This window comes from Lytechinus variegatus, chromosome 3 (genome assembly GCF_018143015.1).
Source record: "Lytechinus variegatus isolate NC3 chromosome 3, Lvar_3.0, whole genome shotgun sequence".
NCBI lineage: Eukaryota > Metazoa > Echinodermata > Echinoidea > Temnopleuroida > Toxopneustidae > Lytechinus > Lytechinus variegatus.
The window spans coordinates 57,206,579-57,230,948 of record NC_054742.1 but is presented as its reverse complement, the minus strand read 5'-3'; the positions used below and the strand labels follow the sequence as shown (position 1 = coordinate 57,230,948).

At 34.9% G+C, this 24,370-nt stretch overlaps 3 protein-coding genes across 3 annotated transcripts; all 3 read right to left on the bottom strand.

Annotated features, from left to right (window-relative positions):
* Nucleotides 1–1,755: 1,755 nt before the first annotated feature.
* Nucleotides 1,756–3,495, bottom strand: LOC121412241. The gene has a single exon (XM_041605145.1). The coding sequence runs from the start codon at nucleotides 3,364–3,366 to the stop codon at nucleotides 1,978–1,980; it is 1,389 nt and encodes a 462-aa protein (XP_041461079.1). The 5' UTR covers nucleotides 3,367–3,495; the 3' UTR covers nucleotides 1,756–1,977.
* Nucleotides 3,496–7,890: 4,395 nt separating this feature from the next.
* On the bottom strand, nucleotides 7,891–11,688 carry LOC121412240 (mRNA 3'-end-processing protein RNA14-like). Its single transcript, XM_041605144.1, has 3 exons — nucleotides 11,581–11,688; nucleotides 9,914–9,983; nucleotides 7,891–8,139 (listed from the first exon to the last, which is right to left on the bottom strand). Exons 2-3 carry the CDS (start codon nucleotides 9,978–9,980, stop codon nucleotides 7,931–7,933), a joined length of 276 nt encoding a protein of 91 aa, XP_041461078.1. The 5' UTR covers nucleotides 9,981–9,983; nucleotides 11,581–11,688; the 3' UTR covers nucleotides 7,891–7,930.
* Nucleotides 11,689–15,390: 3,702 nt separating this feature from the next.
* LOC121412239 lies at nucleotides 15,391–18,146 on the bottom strand. Its single transcript, XM_041605143.1, has 5 exons — nucleotides 18,037–18,146; nucleotides 17,124–17,190; nucleotides 16,629–16,693; nucleotides 15,867–15,914; nucleotides 15,391–15,593 (listed from the first exon to the last, which is right to left on the bottom strand). Exons 2-5 carry the CDS (start codon nucleotides 17,188–17,190, stop codon nucleotides 15,453–15,455), a joined length of 321 nt encoding a protein of 106 aa, XP_041461077.1. The 5' UTR covers nucleotides 18,037–18,146; the 3' UTR covers nucleotides 15,391–15,452.
* Between the last annotated feature and the right edge of the window lie 6,224 nt (nucleotides 18,147–24,370).

The window sequence follows — 24,370 nt, the reverse complement described above, 5'->3', positions numbered from 1 at the left end:
GTTTGAAAGCTAGGGTTGTGGTACTTGTTTTTGCTCCAACTCCGAAGTAGTGTGAGGGTGTATGATTTTCATTTTTGGCCAAGTATGCCACAGACCTTCCAAGGGAAGAAATGTTCCCAGAGCAGATTTTGCGTCATCTATTTATGTATGTGCAATAATTTCGTTTTCGGTAATTGTATCACAAGTAAAAGCTATCTGGTATGTTCTCATGTAGAAAGTTGTCATTCACAAATATATGCCCGAGCATTCCAATCTAATGTGATATTATCAAGTAGTATTGATGTGTTTTTTACTTTTATAAATTGTATTTGCACCGTAGTATTACTTTCATTCGCAATTAGCTTCATGCATGACAAGAATAGTATTCTTGTCAAAGTAACACCGTTTATATTCAAGAATTTCTGAGCTATATTCAACTCATTTTTTAAATTTAGCACTGTTCTTTGACAGCTTTGATTAAATTCACTGTTGTGTAGCTCATATAGGAGTATGAATACATTTCTGGCTTATTTACTTAGAAATACTATGGCAGCTTATATAATTGTAAATTATTATAACAAATCTGATATGCATACTAATCTTTTGTATATGAAGAAATCTGAGAAATAAATTGGAAATAATGACTTATTTCAAAATGTTTTATGGGATTTATTTGGCTTGTAAGTGTGATTTCATAGATGTCATGTGAAAACACAATGGTTCATATTATTTGCAAAATATGTCATTGAAATGCTCAGATGGGAGTAGGCTGTCCATTACCACACGGTATATACGCACTCTCCTTTGCATTTGGTCTCCGGATCCCACATGGTCTTATCCCAGTTGGTCTATTACCAGTTTGTCTACTAGCCATTTGGTCTAGGTGCGTTTTAGCCCATTTGCCAATATGTCTAATTTCCAATTCATAGATACACCCATCTTGTATACTATCCACTTGATCTAATACAACTTGGCCTGTTATGATTATATGAATTAATCATGAAACAATTTAAAATGTACAAAACAATGAAGTTCATGAGGTGAAAATTAGAGCATGAGACTACATGACAATAGACAAAGTTATTATTAGACCGAGTGATGATTGGACCAACTATTAGACTGAAATGATATATCTATTTACCTTGTGATTTTGTATACGACCCAAATTGGAAATTAAGTATAAAAACAATCATGTGAAGATTAAAATCATGGAAAGAAATTAGTAAAAGTTGTTAATCTTCATATGAATCCTTACTTGAATGAAGTTAAATGGTTATTTAAATCATTTTCATGGGTATAACGGCGAAATTTAATTTAGAATCGTATTGACGTTTTCGGGGAATAATGAAGTCATTAAATTTTTCAAGTTTTGTGCGAAATATTTGATATCTATTAATATCTGCTGGTATCATCTGATACGAATGTTCAATATTTGTGTAAAATATTAAATATTTCTCCATTTAAATACCTACTGATTTCTAAAAAGACAACAAATTCCCGCAATTTCGGTCAATTTTTGATCAGCTCAGAGTCAAGACTACATGGGTGCCATTTTTAGGACAAAAGTCTGATATCAGATTTTTTCAGCATATTTTTGGCCATAGACAACACCTTTTTCATGTAGGAAAGGGGCCATTCTACGTGTTCTGATGATTTTCAGATTAAAAAAAAAATCAAATGCACATTTAAGTGGCATCCATGAATCTATGGAAACATCATAGACGAGTGACGAATTGTACAATCTTACATCAACAAGTTGAATTTGTAGGCCTACAATTCAGCATTTGGTTAGATTAATATTATCAACCTTGTTTGATATTCCAAAAATATCAATTTATAGGTAAAACCTTGTTGACATACGATAACCATGGATCCTGCTGGAATGAATGGAAGGCTGCCTGTATGAGAACCCGTCATGCTACCAGGCTTCAGAAATCAAATTGACTCCAGTTTCAGATACCCTTAAGCTCTTTGAACTTAATACAAACGTAATTATTGTTAAATTTCAGGTTGTCTCCGGAAATTTATGAGATTAGTAGTATTTTGAAGATCGATCATGGCGTGTTTCCTAGGAGTCCTCTTTGGAAAAAAGGATATGAATCGATGCTTATTTGGCAAAGCATTTGAACAGAAATGGTAGACGCTGGAATCAGTCATGGCGCAGACGAGTCGTTTCTTACTCCGAGTTAATACTGTTATCACCGTGTAAGAGCGATTCTTCCACAGATCAACCTTATGTGAGACTAATCCAATGAGATCCTGCAACGACGAGGACATAGGAAATCCTGATGTGGACATAGCTTCAGGCTGCACAAAGACCCCAGCTCCCGAACTTCCTTTTAAGGATGGACAGTCCGTTGCGAGCAGTCCGCTTCGGACGGACGTCAATGATTGGTCCAAAGTTGAACAGATTGTTTGCCACATCAGTTCCCCGATGGCGGGAAAACTTACGAAACCAAGTCTTCTTCTCGACCCTGCCGTCACTACTCTGAATGGCTCTTTGTATCCACCGGCGGAATTGGTTATCATAGAACCTGTTCCATTTCTCGGACATCCTGCCATGCTGTTGATATCATGAAGTAACTCAACAACAGCGAAATCGTAAACCGCGCGTTCGGAATCGGAGCGTCGTGCGGCCGCAGCGTCCTGTTTACCCTTATTCGTAAGCCAACGTCGTGGTACATGCGCGTTTGAAACGCGTCGACTTTCAAAGCTGGTGCCACTCGGAACACTGACGCGCATTTTCTTCAAACGAGTGTGAAAGCGAAACCCATCGTGAACGCAGTGGGCTGCTGTCAAGATGTAACGTGGTGAGATCATCATGCCCGAACAAGCCACCGACGGAGAACGCAGATGCGCCACATTGCAATATGGGATGCGTCCCAGAAAGGAGCGTTGGATAGGACCATGAGAGAATCCTGCAGATGTTGAAGGGTTTTTAACTATGTAGCGTCCAGATGCTGTCCTTAGACTCGACAAGAGCGGTAAATCCGCACCATGATGGGTGAAAGTGTTCGCCATGTTCACATTACTATCTTGACCTTGCCTATTCAACACTAGGTGGTGTCCTCCACGATGCTCTATTTCTTCATCTTGTCTACCACAAGGTTGACCCTTCTTACTCAAAAACCCAACCGTCGCATCCTTCTTTGTTTTTTCGAACACCGTCGTCATGTCAACAGAAAGTGGTCGTCTTGGCCAAATACCCATGCTTGAAAACTCACACACTTGACATGCTTGACTTTCTGAAGAAGGATTGATTTTGATATCATTTCCAATAGAACATTTTCTTCCCCAAATTTCAGCCATATTGCAAGTTTTCCCATTTCCTTGCGCACGGATGCTCATTAGCAGCAAGATAATCATAATTTCCAAGTAATACGCCATCCTTGCAATATTCGGCAAAACCCTTAATGTGTTACTTTTTCGTCCTTGCCGTTAATAATGTACTACAGATCTAACAAAAACTTTTGAATTTACTCCCGGTAATAATCATCTGGGTTTTTTTTTGTAGAGTTCCTGTAAAGAATTGCTTTAACCGGTTGCTCTCTGCACTGACGAAAAATCCAAATGCTGTCACCTTAAAACTACACCCATGATGTACATCTTATAAGCACGTGGATGTTGTTCAGCGGAGTGTAAAATTGTTAATTTGAGCAAGGATTTCAAGAAAGTTAGAAGCAGGTGTCCGATTGTATGAATATTGGCTATCCAGCTGCGAAATGAAAGAAGACGGGTAGTATAGGTTTTTTAAGTTGGCCTATACAGACAACGCAAATATAGCGTGAAGTTATAGACGAACGACTTAACCCGTCGACTTCTGACTCGGTAATGCCCATATGCTTTGTCAAGGGACCATGACTTCAGCAAAGTTAATGCTCATGATAGCGAAATCCAATGGGTTTTTTTTTCGTGAATACTGATCACACGGCACTTAAGGTGCCCTTCGTTGCACATCCTGGTGTAGAAATACTTTGACCCGCTTGCTTTTGATGTGTGAGCAAATTGAACCTTCCGTGCAAACGTATATTTACATACACGAACATGAATAATATCCATTGGAAGGAAGTTGATCATGAGAAAATAGTTCAAGTCGAGTTAAATACAAGAAGGAAAATTAAAAAAAATAACATATAGAAGAACAATTCGAAAGAGATGGAAGGATAGTGGTGAAAAGACGAGTGGAGAGACAAGCGGAATAAGCCAAATCCTGTCTCCAATGTGTGTGTTGAGATGGATTTATATTAATGACGTATATAATGTATCATGAATAATCATGATAATTCCAATGCTTGATTCCTCTTCGAATACTGCATGTTTGAAAGTTCTGGACAAGATAGAGTAAACGTTCAGAATGGATTTAAAAAGAATGCTCTCAGAACTCCACATGTACATTAATGGATAAGCAATGGTTATTTACAGTGGCGTCATGAGCTAATGATTTTGAGGGGGCGAGGTGTGGCGTATCGGGCAAAATTTACAAATAAGTGCGATAAAAAAAATTCTGTATTTTTATTACGAAAATCCAATTTTGTGATAGATTTTGACATAATATTCAGAAAATTATATCATATTTCACCCTGCTCTCTTTCCTTTCTTCCCCTTTCTATTTTTTTCTCGGTCGTGAAAAAAACGGGGGGGGGGGGGCAAGGGCATCCCTCTTGTTATTTTATATGTTAATGCATTCGTATTCTTAGTCTAAATAATGCAAATATATTCCTTCATATTCCATAACCAGACCCTTGAACCCTTCCCCATAACCAAGCAAGCACTTTTGTGTCAACCATTTCTTTAGCCACATCATAAAAACTGCAAAAAGAAACGTTGTAGTAACAACAATTATGATACTCAGACCTTATAGCGTTAATCACTATTAAGTTTCTTAGCGCTCTGATAAGATTATCATGATATAATGATCCTATCATTATGGAAATTTTGAGACTAGGAAGTACCTACAGTGCATCATTAAAGGTCAAGTCCACCCAGAAAAATGATGACCTGAATAAATAAAGAAAAATCAAACTATCAAAACGCTGAAAATTTCATCGAAATCGGATGTCAAATAAGAAAGTTATGACATTTTAAAGGTTTACTTATTTTTCACAAAATAGTTATATGCACATCTCAGTGAAATGCCAATGAAACAGTCGATGACGTTCATCACTCACTATTCCTTTTCGGGTTTTTATTGTTTGAATTGTACAATATTCAATTTTTTTTTACAAATTTGACGATAAGGACCAACTTGACTGAACCATATTGTATTAAAACAATGTTCTAATTCCACATGTTCAGGGAGGGATTAATCTTTGTTTCACTTGACAGTGAGGAGAAAATTAGAACATTTCATATTTCGTATAATAAATGCAAAAGAAAGAGTGAGTGGATGACATCATCAGTCTCCTCATTTGCATACTGACCAAGATGTACATATAACTATTTTATAAATTAAGCGAACTTTAAAATGCCACAACTTTCTTCTTTTACATCCGATTTTGATTATATTTTCAGTGTTATGCTTGTTGGATTTTTCTCTTTTTATTCAAATCAACTTTTTGTTGGGGTAGACTTGTCCTTTAATAAGGACAATTTGGATTCATCTTTGGAAAAGGTAACACTTAAACATAGACTTGAATAATGATCAAGTCAAAGAAGAACATTCTTTGATATCATCGAGAAGTATTTTTCCATATATTGGAATCCTCTTTGTATATAGGCTATGTTAATAAGACATTTTCACGCGTCGACGTACAGGGGCCCGTTGCAGAAAGAGTTTGCAATCAAACGCAACTCTAAAAATCATGCGCAACTTGATTTTCACCAATCAACAGCGCGCATTTGGGACTTGCGGTTGATTTTTTAGAGTTGCGTTTGATTGCAAACTCTTTCTGCAACGGGCCTCAGGAGAGAATTTAAGAACAGAGAAATGTATTATCAAATGACCTTCATGACAAAGAGAAACCAAGGAATCTTTGTCGAAAATTGGTTCATCAGCTCCGAAACTTAAAGGTCAAGTTCACCTCAGAAAAATGTTGATTTGAATCAGTAGAGAAAAATCAGACAAGCATAATGCTGAAAATTTCATCAAAATCGGATGTAAAGGTTTTGACACTTTAAACTTTCGCTTATTTTTCACAAAATTGTTATGTGCACAATTAAGTCATATGCTAATGAGAGAATCGATGATGTCCCACACAATTTCTTTTGTTTTTCATTGCTTGTATTGGGAATTATATAATATTTAGATTTTTACAGATTTGACAATAAGGACAAATTTGACTGAACCATAAAATGTGAAACAATGGTCATTTCACATGTTCCGGAGAAATAAAACTTTGTTTCAAAGGGCAATGGGGGGAAAATTCGAATATTTCATATTTTATGTAATATCAAAAAAGAAAAAGTGAGCGAGTGAGTGATGTCATCAGTCCCCTCATTTGCATACCATCGGATGTGCATAACTGTTTTGTGAAATTAAGTGAAATTTAATGAATTTTCAGCGTTATGCTTGTTGGATATTTCTCTTTTTATTCAAATAAACTTTTCGTTGGGGTGGACTTGTCCCTTTAATTAAGGACGATACTGCTTTCCCGGTTCTCCAGTTTTCATCAAAGACTTCCGAGTTGTCCTTTATCAGCTATGTTCTTGAATCATTCGTACATCTCGGAGCAAAAACTCCATATTGTGCATGCGTACATTAGGAGGGCGAGCAACTTTCTGGAAACCTGAACGTTGTTGCTGTCTCATCAGGGCCCCGTCGTACAAAGAGTTACGATTGATCCAATCGATCGTAACTCTATGGAAATCCATCAGTGTCATAATTTTTCTGCAGGTCATGTGCAAAATGTCCTTTGTAAACAAAGGAGAACACACCGAACTGTCGAGAAATCAACGAATTTATGGATATACATTCATATCTAAAAAAAAAAATTGAGCAAACATGCATTTTCGATGTTGACTTTGCTGGGTTTTCATAGTTGCGATTGATAGGATCAATCGCAAGTCTTTGTAAGACGGCCCCAGACGTTGAGAAGCTGTTGTCAGTATAAAGAGAGCAAATTATGCTAAATTTGAATGCAATTATTACGCGAAGAGTGATTACCATGGTAATTTATTTTTCCAATAGATTGCCCCGCTTGGCACAACGTGTGCCACTCAGGAACACTGACGATGTCCGTTTTGGTCATCATTCATACATGAGTATACATGGTATAAGAACGACCCAAGAACATGTTTGACAACAATTAATCTCTTGCTCAAACAGTTCAACATGAATGGACCCATATTCATATCATATGAACCAAAAAATGAAAAGGCACTAACATAAATATACATCGTTTCTTATATACAGAGTTGCTTTATTTCAGTTAAGAAAGGAATATCAAATTATGATAACTTGAAATTAAAACAAATTGAATATGACTTCGACGTCTCATAATAGTTACCAAAGAATAATACACTCTAAAAACAAATCAGTCAAAAATGACTAGTTAATAGGGTCAGCTGGGTGCAACTGTTATTCAAGCCATATTTGACTATTTTCTAGTCATATTTTACCAGAACAGAGTTATTTCTGATTAGAATATGTCAGAAATGTGAATATCAGTGATTGCCATATCAGTTGCTCCCAGCTTACTACTGGTCTAGTCAATTTGACTGATTTGTTTTAAGAGTGTAGCCCCACCCGAGGGGGGGGGCAAATTTGTTCACAGTTGTAACACAAAATGTTATTGTGCAAAGTTGTGTGGTATTCTGTTTTCACCTGCATGGCCAATATTTACCAAGGAGCTTGCATTTAATTTTAAATGCAATAATCAGAAAAAGAAACAAATAACTTTAACCATCTTATTCCCTACCCCCCCTCTCTCTCTCTCTTTCTTTCTTTCTTTCTTCCTCTCCCTCTCTCTCTCGTTGGATGGATGTGCGGTAATCTCTCCATTTTTTTCAGAGTCTATGGCGTATCGGCGGTGTCGGCTGTGTCAGCAGTGTCCCCAGCATCGGCGTCGGCATCAGCGTCGGCATCAGCGTCGGCGTCAGCATCGGCGTCAGCATCGGTATCGGTATCTGCATCCGCATCAGCATCGGCATCAGCATCCGCATCGCCATCAGTGAGTTCTTGAGCACCTCCATCAGCGTCAGCTTCTTCACTATCGTCATCAGCTTGAGAATGAGAAAAGGAGGGCAATTAGTAGATCTTATATATTTAAATAGTCATAGTACGAATATATTTTCAATGTCAAGTCCACTTCAGTAACAAGTTCATTTAAATGAATCTGGGAATAACACTAAAAAAAAATACAAAATGGTTATGCTCAACGTGAGTGTAACGCACGTGAGAGATTATATAATGTCACACACTCACTATTTCTGTGCGCTTTCCCATGTGAAATATCTTTTAAAAGATATTTTAATAGAGAAGCTATTGATCGAATAATGTTTGAAATTCCCAACAAGTCAATATACCATGTTAAGATACAACGGAAAGGAAATGAGTAGGTGATGTCATGGGTCCCTAGCTCATTTGCAAATCTCCCGTGGTGTGCATAACTGTTTTTTTTTTAATGAAGACAATCATAACTACACTTTAACTCATTTACATAATTATACAATATTTGCGAAATTGTTAGTGTTGTATTATGTATATTGTTAGCCATATGTTTGTCAGATTTATAAAATCAAAATCATCTTTTTTATGCGTGGACTTTTCTTTTTACGAAAGCTTTAAAGTGCCAGCGACTTGTAGAGATGGTGAGATAATTCATCTCGTCAAGTCGACATAATGACGTTATTATGTCAACATGGCTAGATACGTTATCTCGCCAAGTCGACATACAAATAGTTGTATGTAAACTTGGCTAGACACGTTATCTGGCCGATTCGACATACAAATAGTTGTATGTAAAATAGTTGTATGTAAACTTGGCTAGAAACGTTATTTGGCCAAGTCGACATGCAAATAGTTGTTTGTCGACTGGGCCAGATATACGTATCTAGCTAAGTCGACATTCACCTTTTTTGTATGTCGACTTGGCCAGATACGTTATTTCGCCATGTCGAAATAAGAAAAGTTATATGTCAACTTGGCGAGATATGATAATATGCAACATTTATATAGCGCTTAATTCAAATGTTTCTAAGCGCTGCATACTATTACCCCGGCTTTAGCACGGCTACCCTGATCGGGCGCATCGAGCATTCCAAGGAATTTCTTCCTACCGGGTACCCATTTACTACACCTGGGTCGAGAGTGGCAAATGTAGATAAACGCCTTGCCAAAGGACGCTAGTGCTGTGGTGGGATTTGATCCCCGGTCCTTGTGGTTCACGGTCCGGAGACTTATCCACTGAGCCACAACACCTCTACATACATATACTATATTTTATCAAGTCGACATTAGAAAAGTGCATGTCAAATTGGCAAGATATATTATATGCAAAAAAAGGGGGGAAAATATATTATATGCAAGATACATGATCTAGCCTAGACAACATTCAAAATGTGTCTCGCAAAGTTGACCTACTCCTGTTTGTATGTGGTTTTTGGCGAGTCATCGAGTCACGTCTCCACTCGTAGTATCCGTTCTTGTGACATGGATACGAATTTGAATATTGAAAATCTGACATAATTATAGGTATTAAAAGTGAACAATTTTGTTTAAAGTTTCGCACACAGCGCCGGTTCTCTGGAATAGTATCTCATACATCCTAATGCAAGTATTTGGGCAATTTAAATCTACAATGACTACATATTTATTTCCCAGATGAATATATTATCATATCATTTCCAATAGCTTTTCCTTTAAACAGTTACCTGTCAATTTATAATAACCGTAAAGACTTGCTTTAACAACTTGCTTTAACCAACTTGCTTTAACCAACTTTTGTGTTATTTGAAAATCTCTGAGAGTGTCACGAGTGTGGAAGAATCAACTCACCATATACTGTTTGCATCGCTACCATGCAGGCGAACATGCAAAGGAGAAGCAAAATGGAGGTCCTCATGATCTATGGAGTGAAGAACAAAAATAAGACGTTTTCAATGATCATTATCCTAATGATTTGCTTTACTCTAACTTTGCTTACTCTGTAATAAGGGTTGACTAAAAAGTTGTTAAAAGTTGAAAGGGGCAAATGCATACTCTTTTTGAGGGACGGGGCGGGGGTGTACAAAGCACGTTTCATGGGTAACGTTTCCACATTGCCTAAAATTTACACAGCATTGGGCGTTGTTTAACCCAAGAGGCATGTTCCCCTTTTAACCTAATATTGGTTGAACCTTTTTTTACAGTGTAACTATAAAGTAATACATCAAAATAATTGCAAAATTGTTCGAGATGTTAAAATTTTGAAATACTGCAACTGAAGAGAAATTGTACAGAAGCTAAACTTGTAGGGTATATAAGTAAATTAGTTGGTCAACTTCTCAGAAAGTCTTATCCATATATGGTCTTAACTAATTTGGTCTATACTATCAATGTCAAAATACCATTTGTTCTAATCTACACTTGGTCTTATACCTGCTTAGTCTAATTTCCTCTCCGTCTGCTTATTGCATATTTTGCGTTGTCAAACATTTATAACCAATAATACCAAAATCACTGAGTGCAAGATATATCAATGGAATTAAACAATATTATTATGAACACAAATAAAAATTTAAGTATGAAATAATGGATAATTAAAATACAGTGAAGTAGAAAATTTGAGATGCGAGTAAAATCAATTTGAATGAAATAACAACATCATAAAATTAGGAACATACTCAGAAAAACTATTACAGATATGAGATAAATAAACCAAGATGAGCAATAGCCACTTAAAGAAAATCTTGAAAAAAAAATGTATTAATCAACAGCACGATAACGCGGGAAAATGACACTGCTTATACTGAAAGTAATTTGTTAAATTTGTTTCCAAAATGACACTGCTTACACTGGAAGTCATTTGTTAAATTTCTCACTTAAAGAGTTTTTTTTATATGGAAAGATAGTAGAACGAATGCACTTTGAATTTTTTTAGATGTGGGTCAAAACTGCAATAAAGTTAGTGTTTCCATTAACATAGTTTGCAAATAATTTAGTCTAATTTTGTAAAGACAAAGAAGTTTAAGTTACCCCTATAAACAAACATATCAGCCATTAAAGACTTCACATGCACTTCTATTTCCTAAACAACGTCGGCGGTTTTTTTTTTTTCTTTAAAGGGCATGCGAAGTTTGTATGCCCTTACGAACCAACAATTTAATAGGGCCACAAGTCCTCAACTACTATCTGGTCATGCTTATTACCCATCATGCAACATTATCAGCAGTATAGTCTTGTAACATAGGCCCCTTGAGTTATAACACCTTGATTCACTACTCATTACAATTGTATCGCAAGTTACAAAGTAGCAAAACGGGTACCTTTCCTCTCAATAGCACTTTAGTTTATACCCAAATAGAATTAGAGGCTAATTTATCCTCGGTGTTACCAACGGATATTTTTTAAGACTTGCAATATATAACACACAGTCAAAGAGGCAACTCACATTGCTGGTCTGTTCGCTCCAGCTTAAAAATGAAATTAAGAAATCATTGAGATGAATACAAACTTCAACTTACTGGTGTTTTGGCAGTGAAGCTGGACGATCAAAGATGGACAAAGTACTGGTACAGTCAAGAGCTCTTAAATTCACACCACTAATTCTTAGTTTTAGGATTTCCCTCTTATTTATGGGCAGCAGGTAGATGTAGGCGGGTCCTATTTTTGATTGGCATGAAGTGTGATAGAAACAAACAGATGTTATTTTAGAGGTAAACGGAAACTAGATATGACTGGGCTAATTTTCATTCCAGAGCATTTCAAAGCAAAATTCAAGGATAGAAAATCGGAAGCATGACCGAACGATTTTTTGGGGGTATTCATTAACAATAATGATGAAAATAATTATTTTGATTATTATGGTTATTGTACCCTATAGTACATGCGCCCCGATATAAGTTTGATTTTCTGAAGCCTTGATTTGATCCATGTTCCAATATAAAGTTGAGCAAGATTTTCAAATGTTCAAATAAGATAAGACGAATGGCACCATAATTTAAATGAAGTCCTTGTCACTCATAACCACTAAAATTTGCACCGAGGTTCTGTTGTACCTCATCTTTATAGGCCAAAAATGTAACAAACAAACAAACAAACATAATAATGATGAAATAAATAAATAAACCCAAAAAAAGTTTCCTATGGGACGCCAAAATGTTGGTGGCAAGGGATAAACATTTGGTTATTTGTTTTGAGTGTTTACATTAGTTACTTTACAATAACCCTTTCAATTTTTATTTAAATCTCTAATGATTGATGATGTAGGCCCTAAATACTCGTCTGATAGAAAAAGTTAGCATTTCCCAAAGAATGGATGGGGCTACTCCCGGGTTGAACTGTGTCTTTGATAGATGCACATCACCAGTCATTTATCTCGGAGTTGATTGTCTTTTTGTTAGTTTAACACCTCTGGATGTTATTACACCTTTTGTCATGTATGGGCCCATACTTTAACAGTGTTTGGTGTTATGTTCAATCTCTAGGTGTAATTTTAACACCACCTCAGGGTGTGGTCGGAGTGGTCCTCTAGGTTCACCAGCTGGGGCCCCTTTACACAAAGCTTAGCAATGATCGTAGAACATTTTTCTGCAATTGATTCCACTGACTACGATGTACAACCAATCATGAAAATCAAGCTTACGATCAATCGCCAACCATTGTGTTACGGGATCCTGGTGTAAGTTTTAATACCCCAGGTTTTACACTGACCGTTCAGGATAAATGTAAAGACTTGACGGGGTTGCAGACGCATAAAAATTAAATTTTCTTACGGGAGGTTTAACTTAACTGCCATCTATTTTCTTTCTTCGTTTTCATTTGTTTTGGGGGTGTATTGATAGATTATTTCGTTAATCATAATTTTAATTTCTAGGCTCGTGTGTGTGTGTGAGGGGGGGGGGGGGCTCATGTTAAAACTATGATTTATTTTCCGACCTTCACTGTCTTTATAACAGAATATTCGAGTCATTTCCCCCCTTTGGAATATGAAATATGTTAGTTAAATCAGATATTTTTAATTGCCTTTTCCACCTTCGATTGGAACTAAAAGTGACCTTGTAATATCAACCACAGACCAAATCATCACCAAGGCCCTAGTGCGGTGATCTCATTCAAGTTTCGATGAGTATTCCGTGAAAGGTAAACTCACCTGTTGTTCTATTGATTAACACACATGCACCCCCAAAACAGAAGACATAATGCGTTGCCATGGAGATGATATTTTCAGAGTGTCCGTGGCCAATTGCTATTGACAGCCATTGGTTTTATCATTTGGCAGGATCGACCCTTTTTTTTGCTGGGGGTGGGGGCGTCTTCATTCAAAGACTTGTGTTTTGGTAGGTACTAGGATAGTGACTATGGGTGCTCTAGGTGATAATAATTTTTTAAAAATATGAAAAAGACATCTGGGCCCGTTGCAGAAAGAGTTGCAATCAATCGCAACTCTAAAAATCACGCGCAATCTGATTTTCAACCAATCAACAGCGCGCATTTGGGACTTGCGCTTGATTTTTTGACTTGCGTTTAAACGCAACTCTTTCTGCAACGGGCCCCAGGGCTCCGTAACACAAAGATTAGCGATCAATCGCTAAATGAACTGACCTATCAATATCAATGTTACACGCGCATTGGGTTTAAAATACTGACCAGGGGCCAATCAGTGCGATTCTTTCATGTTTGCAATTCATCACAAAGCTAATTTGTGTTACGGAGCCAAGATAATAGTATGCAGGATGGTGTATTTTTTTGCAACAATCATCTCTCATTTTTATATCATTTTGTATATTTTCTGCGCCCATTCGTTTATGTATTCCTTTGTCTTCTTCTACTAGTTTTTTTCTTATTCTTCTACTACTTCTTCTACTTCTACTACTCCTATGTAATTCCAAAGTCCAACAGTCAAAAGTCAAACAGGCCGGTTTCAACTCCTTTCAATCTCTTGCCCCCCGTCTTTGGAACAAACTCCCTCCATCTCTTCGAAACATCTTTTCTCTTAATAACCTCTTCAAAAACATCTCGAAACACACTTATATAACCATAAACCTTAACTTGTCTTATGCAATTAACAGCGCTTTGTATCCTCTGGAAAAAGCGCTATATAAATCCAATTATTATTATTATTATTTCTTCTTCTTCTTTTTCTTCTTCTACTATTTCTTCTTCTACTTCTTCTTTTTCTTCTTCTCTTCTTCTTTTTTTTCTTCTTCTACTATTTCTTTTTCTTCATTTTCTTCTTCTTCTCCTCCTCTCTCTCTCTCTCTCTCTCTCTCTCCCTCTCCTATAAATATATGTGTTTGTATATCACTCTCTAATATTTCTCTTCATCGGTATTTCTCTCCCTCTCTTCTCTTCCAAATTCTAAGTTCAATCCAGTCTTCTCTGACACGGGTCGATATTCTATGCGCCTGTAATCTAAACTGCGTGGGGAATTTATTAATTGATGTAGAGGTTCGAGCCCTGGGTCCCATAACACAAATGTTAGCGATGAATCGATAATTTTGAAAGAGCACTTCTGATTGGTTCCTCTAGTCAGTCTACAGAGCAAGATGAGCATGCAACGATGGTTTTCAAAGGTCATTTCATTTAGCGATTAATCGCTAACGGTGCTCTGGTCACGTCTTTCGGATGGTGACGTTAAAGGTCGATCCCAGACGTATCAAATAATGATATCTGATTGATACTTGTCTGTAAAAATTCAAACACACACACATACACTCAGATGACTGTAAAATTAATCAAGTAATGGTAAATAATAAACTTTCCTTTTCAGCCATAGATTTATTATCATCATTCAATGAAGAATCTAAATACAAATTATTACATATTAATTATACTTTTTCAAAAAAATAAACAGAACATTGAAAAGGAAAAGGATGCTTTTCTATAATGTTATCGAATTAAAGTCTCAATTTAAAAAGGTTTTTTGCACGTTGGTAGACAATTGGCTTAAGTAAGTATATAATTTACGATTTCCAATGGAATACTTATGGCCTACACAGATGTCGTGAAAGGGAGAAATGAAATATTTCTAAAATGTGCAAAAACAAGTGAAGAATAATTATATAAAGTTTAATAATGTCATCGGCTCTCATTTGCCTATCATCCGTATTGTGTATGACCATTTTATAAAATACAGCGAAAACTAAAACTAATGTCTTGATTTACAGACAATTTTGACATGTTTTATCAAATTCAAGTGCTATGCTTGTTTGATTTTTGGTTCTTGTTTTAATACATATCAACTTATTTTGGTTGACATTCAAATAAAAGGCTGTACGCATTTCAGCTGTTAACTTATCTTATACCATGTTTTATCCTTTTTCACCAAGGAAGTATATTGATCAAACAGAAATGAGCATTTATAATTATGATTGTTGTTTATGACTGTATTGAACTAGCCAGTGACTGTTGCAGCAGCAGTGGTTGCAGCAGCAGTGGTTGCAGCAGCAGTGGTTGCAGCAGCTGTGGTAGCAGCTGTGGTGGTTGCAGCGGTGGTAGTAGTCTCGTCAGATTCCGTGCTTTCCTCACTTGAATCCTGATACAAATTCAAATTCAGACAAAAATTCAATTTCACTTCCAACAGAATAAAACATGATACATAGTCATTGTCGACATCAATAATTACATTCAACAACATGAGTTAAATATACGCGTATATAGAATACTTTTGTAGCAAAATTATAATAAATAATTTATTTAGATATACATGTATATCTGTGGAAATGGGGGAATTCACCTAACAGCATAGCTTGCATAATGTGACCCCTCCATAAAAAAAGACATTTTAATAAACGAGAAATGAACTTACCGTATTATTTGTCGTAGTATCATTCGTTTCTTCAGAACTTACACTTTCCTGTTTTAATGAATAATATGAAATAGAAACAAGTTAATTTATAATACAGATGTTAGGATGTAAGAGGTTTCATCAACATATTTTAAGTAAGAAATTATTAGGTTGATCTCAACGTGACCGGGGTAGGTTGATGCCTACAATCAAATTATTGAATCTTGAAGCCACGAAACAAGAGTGGAGGGGGAGGAGAAGGACAATGAGAAAGAAAATATGAATAGAAACGCTCTTAAGTGTAGCGCTAAGGGCGTTCCTGTGCCGACCCGACGAACTATAGGTTGTATTTATATTTTTCATCTAGCGAAATTCAGCTGCGAGTCATCTTGCTCCCCCATCGAACATAATACGATGACGTCATAACTGGGTTCATGTATCAAACCATGCCCCCTTTCATATATGATTCTCCGGTGAAGCACTTTAAAGCATCATCCAAACTCTGTTTTATTCATTATTTAATTTTTTTTTTCTATTGCATTTATTAAATATGTTTTTTCCTCCTACGAAATTTTGTTATTGGCAAAATTTCTTGGGGGGGGGACGTGGTTGCGTTATTTTTTAATCATAAAACAAATTTCAGATTAACCAAGTTTGCCCCCTTTGCCCTTAGTTGATTCGGCATTGTCAATTCTCTTTCCAGTCTTCAAAAATATCAGAAATGATTTGGTAACCTTGGTAATTATTTATTTATAATTATCTAGAATTCTTATTTGAACTTACTATGCTCGATGTCTGCCTCTTTGCTCTGTATAGACTTCCGTCCTTCCTTCGAAATACAGCTCGACCTGAAAAAAGAATTGAATATTAATAAATAAATAGATAAATAAAAAATGTGTAAAAAATAAAATTTCATGCTTGTACACCTTTTAAAACTAATTTTACGAAAATAATATTATATTGCATCCATTTCCTTTTAATCTCTTTCTTTTTTTTTTTTCTTCGTCGTTAAAATTTTTGGAGTCCATGGTACCCATGTCCCCATCTGTACACCAGTCTTTGTTTATCACGTTTGTTTTTATTTTACTTCATGTATGATAATTATTGTAGTAGACTTACTGAAAGACAGGAAACATAACGACTGATAACGAGTGTTTTAGTTGCGTTAGATGAAATACACAAACAATCAAACGGACTTATTTTTCAAAACATATAAGATAGTTCTTGTAATCGAAATATGTCGAGTTGATTTTTAAATTACCAATATGTAAATCTTACCTTGTGTTGATGTGGCCATGATGAGACAGAGTGCGACAAGAAGAGCGATAAATGATGTGGTCTTCATCTATGGCCAAAATGATAAAGTTGATAATAATTATGATGATGATATAATATAATAACAATAATAATAATATTAATAAAAATGATAATAATATTGAAATTAGTAATAATGATAACAGTAATAATGATATTGAATTCTTTTATACCGCATATCTTGTCATTTATTGTCTTCGTGGGACTTTGGATGTCATAACCCTAGCAGAAGCCCGGCGAGCTTCACCTGGGTTGAGCGCAGCACAATGTGGATACATTCTTGCACCATACGAAATTTTTATCTATCATTCAATGTTCAGTTTCATAAAAACAAAAGCGAGTTAACATATTTTATATACACGGCATAAAGCTTGACGATAAAATACAAAATTATTATGATTTGCTTGAAATGTATCAAAATCATGTTATTTATCATTATTGTATTTGAATATTCTTACATTAATAAAAGAAGAAAACATATAAAGTTTACAATAGAAATGCAATTACATTTTATAGAATTCATGGAGTTAAGATGGATCTCGAAAACCACTTTTAAAATATGCATGTCTGTATAAACGCTTAGAAACATTTATGCCGCAAACAATTTCTTTTTAAGTTGGTCCACTGAATGCTTAGAATTAGTCGCAATTCCGTACACCTGTCGTACAATAAAAATATTACCGATCTCCCATCAAGACATTCATGTTTTCTTGTGTGATAAAGATCAACTGTCATCATTATTTATGCATATTCATTTTTATAAAAAGAAATACATATCGTTCAATACTTAAATAACCCTTCCGTAACGACAACAAACACAATCACGTAAAGCAGAAAAAAAATACAAAATACATAAATTTGAAAAATATCGACATACCTTGAAAATGTAGAGTATTTATTTTGGGTCTTGAGGATAATGGTCCCAAATGATGTTTTTCTAAGTAAGTTGATGACTTCAATCGAGTTATGATTTTTTAAATGAAAATTTCACCGATTTTATAGTTTTCGACGGTTTTGCAAAATCATGAATTCAATTACAAAAGATTACACAAGAATTAGATGATCCATTTAAAAATCTTTCAAGTTCGTCTATAATTTATGATTATACTGCTCATGCAATCATTTAAATAACAATGCCATTATTATCTGTGTTGATTATTGTTTTTTCTATTAAATCAGGTTTATAGTTTAGCTACTTTAGTTAAGGGCATGAAGCCACCGAAGATACATTTTAATAAAGCGAGTTGCACGAATTAAAGTAGAACAGATGGAATGACAGCTGATCTGGATATTTTTTTCGTTACGATATTGTTGTTTTAAATCCAATATTTCCTAATACCTTTGGGTTTAATCTGTATTTCTCCTGATTTGGCTTTTGTCATACCACCACACGTTCTACCACTGATCGCCAGTTACACCCACTATTGTCTCCGTCATCGGACCGACCACCCCACCCCCACCACCTAAATGTTCCATTTATCTCTAGCTGTAGAAAGTTGACAGTCAATAAAACTATCATAACTCGATTGCTACTTTTGCCTTTGACGATGACTACTACTACAATTCTCAATTTCTACGACTACTGATGATGATAAATATATTTAATAATAAATAATAAAAATATATTATATATAATATATAATATAATAATAATAATAAATTATATAAAAAAAATAAATAATAATAATAATGACAATAATAATTATGATAATAAAATATTTTTCAATATTTCAGTATTTTCATTTTCATATTCATAAATTTATCAATTAAGAGTGTAGAAAGAAAGAAGGAATGAAATAAAGAAAGATAGAAAGAAAGAAAGAAAGAACGATAGAAAGAAAGAAATAAAGAAGAGAGACGGGTTAACGCGAAGAGATGGAAAAGAGGAGTGATTTTTAACAAAAAAAGAAAGAGACAAAACAAAAGATTTCTTGAAGTATGGTGAACAAATAACGCTGCAATGAAAGAAAATTGTTAGTTATTGACCATGTTTGACCTATTCGAATGGTTGCGAATGACTGTATAGTGCTCGAAAAAATAATTCTTTTAGCCCGAGTCATGCTGATGATGAATATTAATGAGGCATAACTGGCTTTCAGATCAGAAGGAGTGTCAAAAATATGCATAGGATGGAAGGAGGTTGGGGATGACAGAGAGATAAAAAGGGAATGATAGATAGATAGATGGATGGATGGATGGATGGACGGACGGACGGACGGATAGATAGATAGAAAGATAGATAGATAGTTAGATAGATAGATAGATGGATGGGTGGATGGATGGGTGGATAGGTAGGTAGGTATAGATAGATAGATTGATAGATAGATAGATAGAATATATAGATGGATGGATGGATGGATGGATGGTAGGTAGGTAGATAGATAGATAGATAGATGGATGAACGGATGGATGGATGGATGGATGGATGGATGGATAGGTAGGTAGGTAGATAGATAGATAGATAGATAGATGGATGGATGGATGGATGGATAGGTAGGTAGATAGATAGATAGATAGATAGGATGGATGGATGGATGGATGGATGGATGGGGTAGGTAGGTAGTAGGTACACTGTTAGAAAAAATAGAAGAAGTTCCTGCAGCAGAGTCTCGAGAACACCTGTAATCTTACCGAATTGCGTAATTGCAGGAAATTGGTATTTGATGTATGGAATCTTACAAATTTCCTTGAATAAAACACCCTTTCCCCCTTTTTAAACAGACCTGTTCTGTTAAATTGCAGAAAAATTCTTGTTTTATGAATTTACAGAATGATTATTACGCAATTCGGTAAGATTACAGGTGTTCTCGAGACTCTGCTGCAGGAACTTCTTTTATTTTTTCTAACAGTGTAGGTAGGTAGGTAGGTAGGTAGGTAGATAGATGGATGGATGGATGGGTAGAAAGATAGATGGATGGATGGATGGATGGATAGGTAGATAGATAGATAGATTGATAAATAGATAGATAATTAAAAGAGAGAGAGAGAGACAAACAATTCTATAGACATATACCTGGTATATGATAGAGGAAGAAAACAGAGGGAATTTGACAGGAAAGAGACAGACAGAGATAGAGGGGGAAGAGAAAAAAATGTAACAGACAAAATTCATAAAGCAATACATATTTTACGACAGTTAATAAAAAAAATCTTAAAAACTCATTTTCTTTACGGAAAGGCAGTTTCTCCCTATTATCTTCAAACTCCATACATTTCCTTAAATTTTCTTCTCCTGAATTTTAAGAGAGGAAATCGATCGTCTCCCAGAGAAAACAAAATATTTAGTATATTTTCACTAAAAGTGCAGCTGATAGGGTTATGAACGTGGATTTAGGAAACGGATGTAATTCGTTTATCCAATAAACATGGATTATGTAGTCAGCTGAAGATCAAATACTGTGCCAGACGACCATTTCTGTCCTTTTCAACTTATTCTGTTTTCATCAATTTAACGAAATTAAAAAGACTGTTGTATTTTCAAAAGATGATAGCAACAAAGTCACTGCATTTGAAAGTGCATGGCAATTACCTTGTTTTATGCAGTAAATATTACATTTTATAGCTAAACATTGATTTTGTAATGAGAAGATTTTTTTTTAATATAATGGTGGAGGTTTCCCCCTACCCATCATTTTGTTTCTCTTTGCCTCTTCCTTGAGGATTTATTGTTTCAAAATATTTACAAATACACATATTTACATAAGATATTTTTTTCAAGAGTCAAATGATTTAACATTTATAACAGGAATTACAATATCTCAATAATTTCCTTGACCTCTAATACACAAAATTGTTTAGATCCGTAATGATTCAAATAAAACTTCAAATATGAAACAAATTCCGTGATCAATCTCTTATTGCTATGATTTAGATTTTAAAGGTTGCATTTTACATAATGATTATAAACTACAAAATGGGCAACATTGGTCGTCAAATTAATAAGATCAAATTTGGGTTGTCTTATCACAATTTCTTCTTTGATAATAAAATAAATCATCCCCGATATGATTTTCCAATAAACTTTAATCTTTCTGCAAACAACAAAACCCATAAAAATAAACATATTTGAAAAGAATAAATAAAATTAAATAAAATAAGGGGAAAATATAAAAAAACACAAATATACAAATCATCATTAAGTGTTCATGGACTTATTCTGTAAATATTGTATAGGATTTTTTAACATTTGTTAAAAAACAGTCAAATATATATATAGTTCAATGGTCAACCAACATTGTTCATAACCAAAGCATCAGGAAAGTGTGCACGATTGATTGAAATGGTTATTTTGAAGAAAGTTATTTTCTAGGGTAGGTCACACCAGGTCACAAACCGTTCCAGAAACTTTTCGTTTGTGTGGTTTTGGCACTGCTTCCTGTTCTCTATTATTGCATGCGCATCTGCCTTTTGTGGATCGAACTATAATCAACCCGCAAGGAACCTTGGGGGAAAAACAAGAGAAACGATTAGAACACATTCGATGACAAAGCGTTCACTGCGCACTCATTGAAAGTAGAATGAACTCCCCGTGTCGTGACCCAGTGAAATGATGAGCGTTGGACTTGAACTTCAACTTTCATTTCATATTTTTAGGAAAAGGGAGTGACCCGATGTTGTATGATTCGACTCACTTGTTTGCTAATTGTTTTGGAATCGAACGTTTAGCCATGCAATGAAGCCTATGTGTCGGGTAGTATATATTACAGTTTATCTTTATATAGGCCCTATACATTCTAGAGAAAAATAAATAAATGTTAATCACGCGTATCCACCTTTTGAATCATGCGAATCTCTTTATGGTTTAGCAGGTGTTGTAAATGGTTCTTGAAATTATTATTATTTTAATGTATTGTTTCTTGAAAGTACAAATAAACAGTTGGACATTTAATTTCTCCTGGATTACGTCTAATACCGTATTTACATTGACTACCATTTGAAAAAAAAATTGCTCCCCCACTGCAGTTAATGATTAATTGTTTTCATAATTTCTATCATCTTGAAAGTGAACATTTTTTTTATGAAAACGCAATGATATTAAAACATTTATAAACAGGAAAACTACGCGTAATCTTTTTTATTGGTCACCATTTATGACTTTTCAAACATTATTTTAAATGTTTCATATTGAATCACGGGTCATGCATGGAAAGAAACAATTCATTCTCCCAGAGTAATGAAATAAACACAGCACCGCAGAGGGCGGGTAAAATTGAGAAAACATTTTTGTTTTCAATCCAAAGCACAAATGGAGTACACGTGTATATTTTTTTCTCATAGCATTGTACTTCAGAATTTTAAACACATGATGGCGCAAGGCAAATTTGAGAAGATTGGATCTTAAAGGGGAAGTTCACCCTGAAGAAAAGTTTGTTATAAAAATAGCAGAAAAAATAATGGTGAAGGTCTGAAGAAAATCCATTAACGATTAAGAAAGGTTTTAGATTTGTGACGTCATGAACGAGCAGCTGCCCCATATGTTTTTTAAGGATTCGTGATGACTTATTTTTGCTTTCTTTTTAGAAACGGGCCAGAAATGTTTTGTCTATTGATATACTGAAGATACAATAATAACCATTTTCAATTTTATGAGAAAATGACATTTCATTGATTTTTTTACCATACGATATGTAGGAAAGCTGCTCGCATATGACGTCACAATTCAAATGTTAAAAATTCTAATAACTTTTTAATTTTTGATGGATTTTTCTCAAACCTACAGCGATATTTTTAAAAATCATTTTCCTGCTATTTTTACAATAAACTTTTTGTCAGGGTGAACTTCCCCTTTAAAACTATCATATTTCGAGAAAAAAAAACAGAGATTCTGATTTTTCACTTTACACATCGTAATAGCTGCCCGAGGGGGAGAGTGCCCGCCCTCCTCCCGAAAGAATCTGATAATCTTCGATTTTTCCTTATTATTTTTTATCAGAAAAAAGTAAGAGTGCTTCCGAAAATGGTGGTTAGCTTAGTTCCCCTTTCATTTGTATTATTTTGACAGGGGTGGGGGAAGGGGGCTTGTCAGAAAAAAAATGCTCAGTAATAATGCCATAGTTGGAAGCAAGGATTTTAAAGCAAGTGATCTTATTATATCAACTACAATTTAGTTATTGATCTTATCATATTTAGGCCCATGGAGATGCAAAAACTCACCATGCCTATACTATGACAAGGCCTGTGTTCTTGTTTTGGGCCCAACTTTATACATGGAAATATTTCCATACTTCTAGCATGGAAAGTTGCACTGCCATACACAGACTCATTTGGCTGCCAATGTATTAAGTTTTTGTTTAAATGACTTGATTTTTTGTAGAAAATGAAACTTTGTGTTTTTTATTGCTTCATTTTTTCAATGGTCTCGCAAAATAATTTTATCTGTCAGTATACCTCCCTATTTAACACGAATGGTGGCGCTCGTCGGGTTTTGCTATTGGGCACACATGAGTATTACAGACCCCCATTCACTCACGTGTTATATCATAGCTCATTAAAAAATCATTAAAAATCAATCCCTCGATAGATTTTGCTTTAATTCACTGATATTAGTCACAATTAACAGTACATTAAGACTTGATATGTTAATCAGGTACTTGACCAGCTCAATCAAAAGTTAAATGGCCTGAAATAAGACTAACCATAATTTCGGCCAGTTCATTGCCACAAAAACCAGAACTGCATTGTGGGTAATAATAATTAAAATGAAATACAAAAATGCAGTCTAGCCTCCCCAAACGCCTTAATTATGAAAGAGTATGAACGTAGCATTTTCTCTATCGTTTTTCTTTTGATATACAAACATTTAATCTATTTTTAATGAATTATTTTAATCAATAAAGTCATGTGATCTTTACTTACGCCTGTCCGGCATGCTTTGCGCGCGGTTGAATTACTCTCATGTGCCCTATTGTGATTCATGACTTCCACACGAATTGAATGGCATCCCTTTGCAGTGTTTCCCTCTTATTACCACTCAAAAATCATCTTAAACTATTCAAAAATTGATACTGAATAATAGTACAAAAATTCGCAGATGTAACATTCAGTATATACTTAAGTGCCAGATTTCTATGCTTACCAATTAAAATATATTTATTTTCTATGTTTCTTGTATGATTTACGTTTGATATCATATTTCGCAATCATTGCATGGGGTCTCAGTATTAGCATAAAGTCAAATTTACGACGATATGATTTGTCAATAAATTATGACT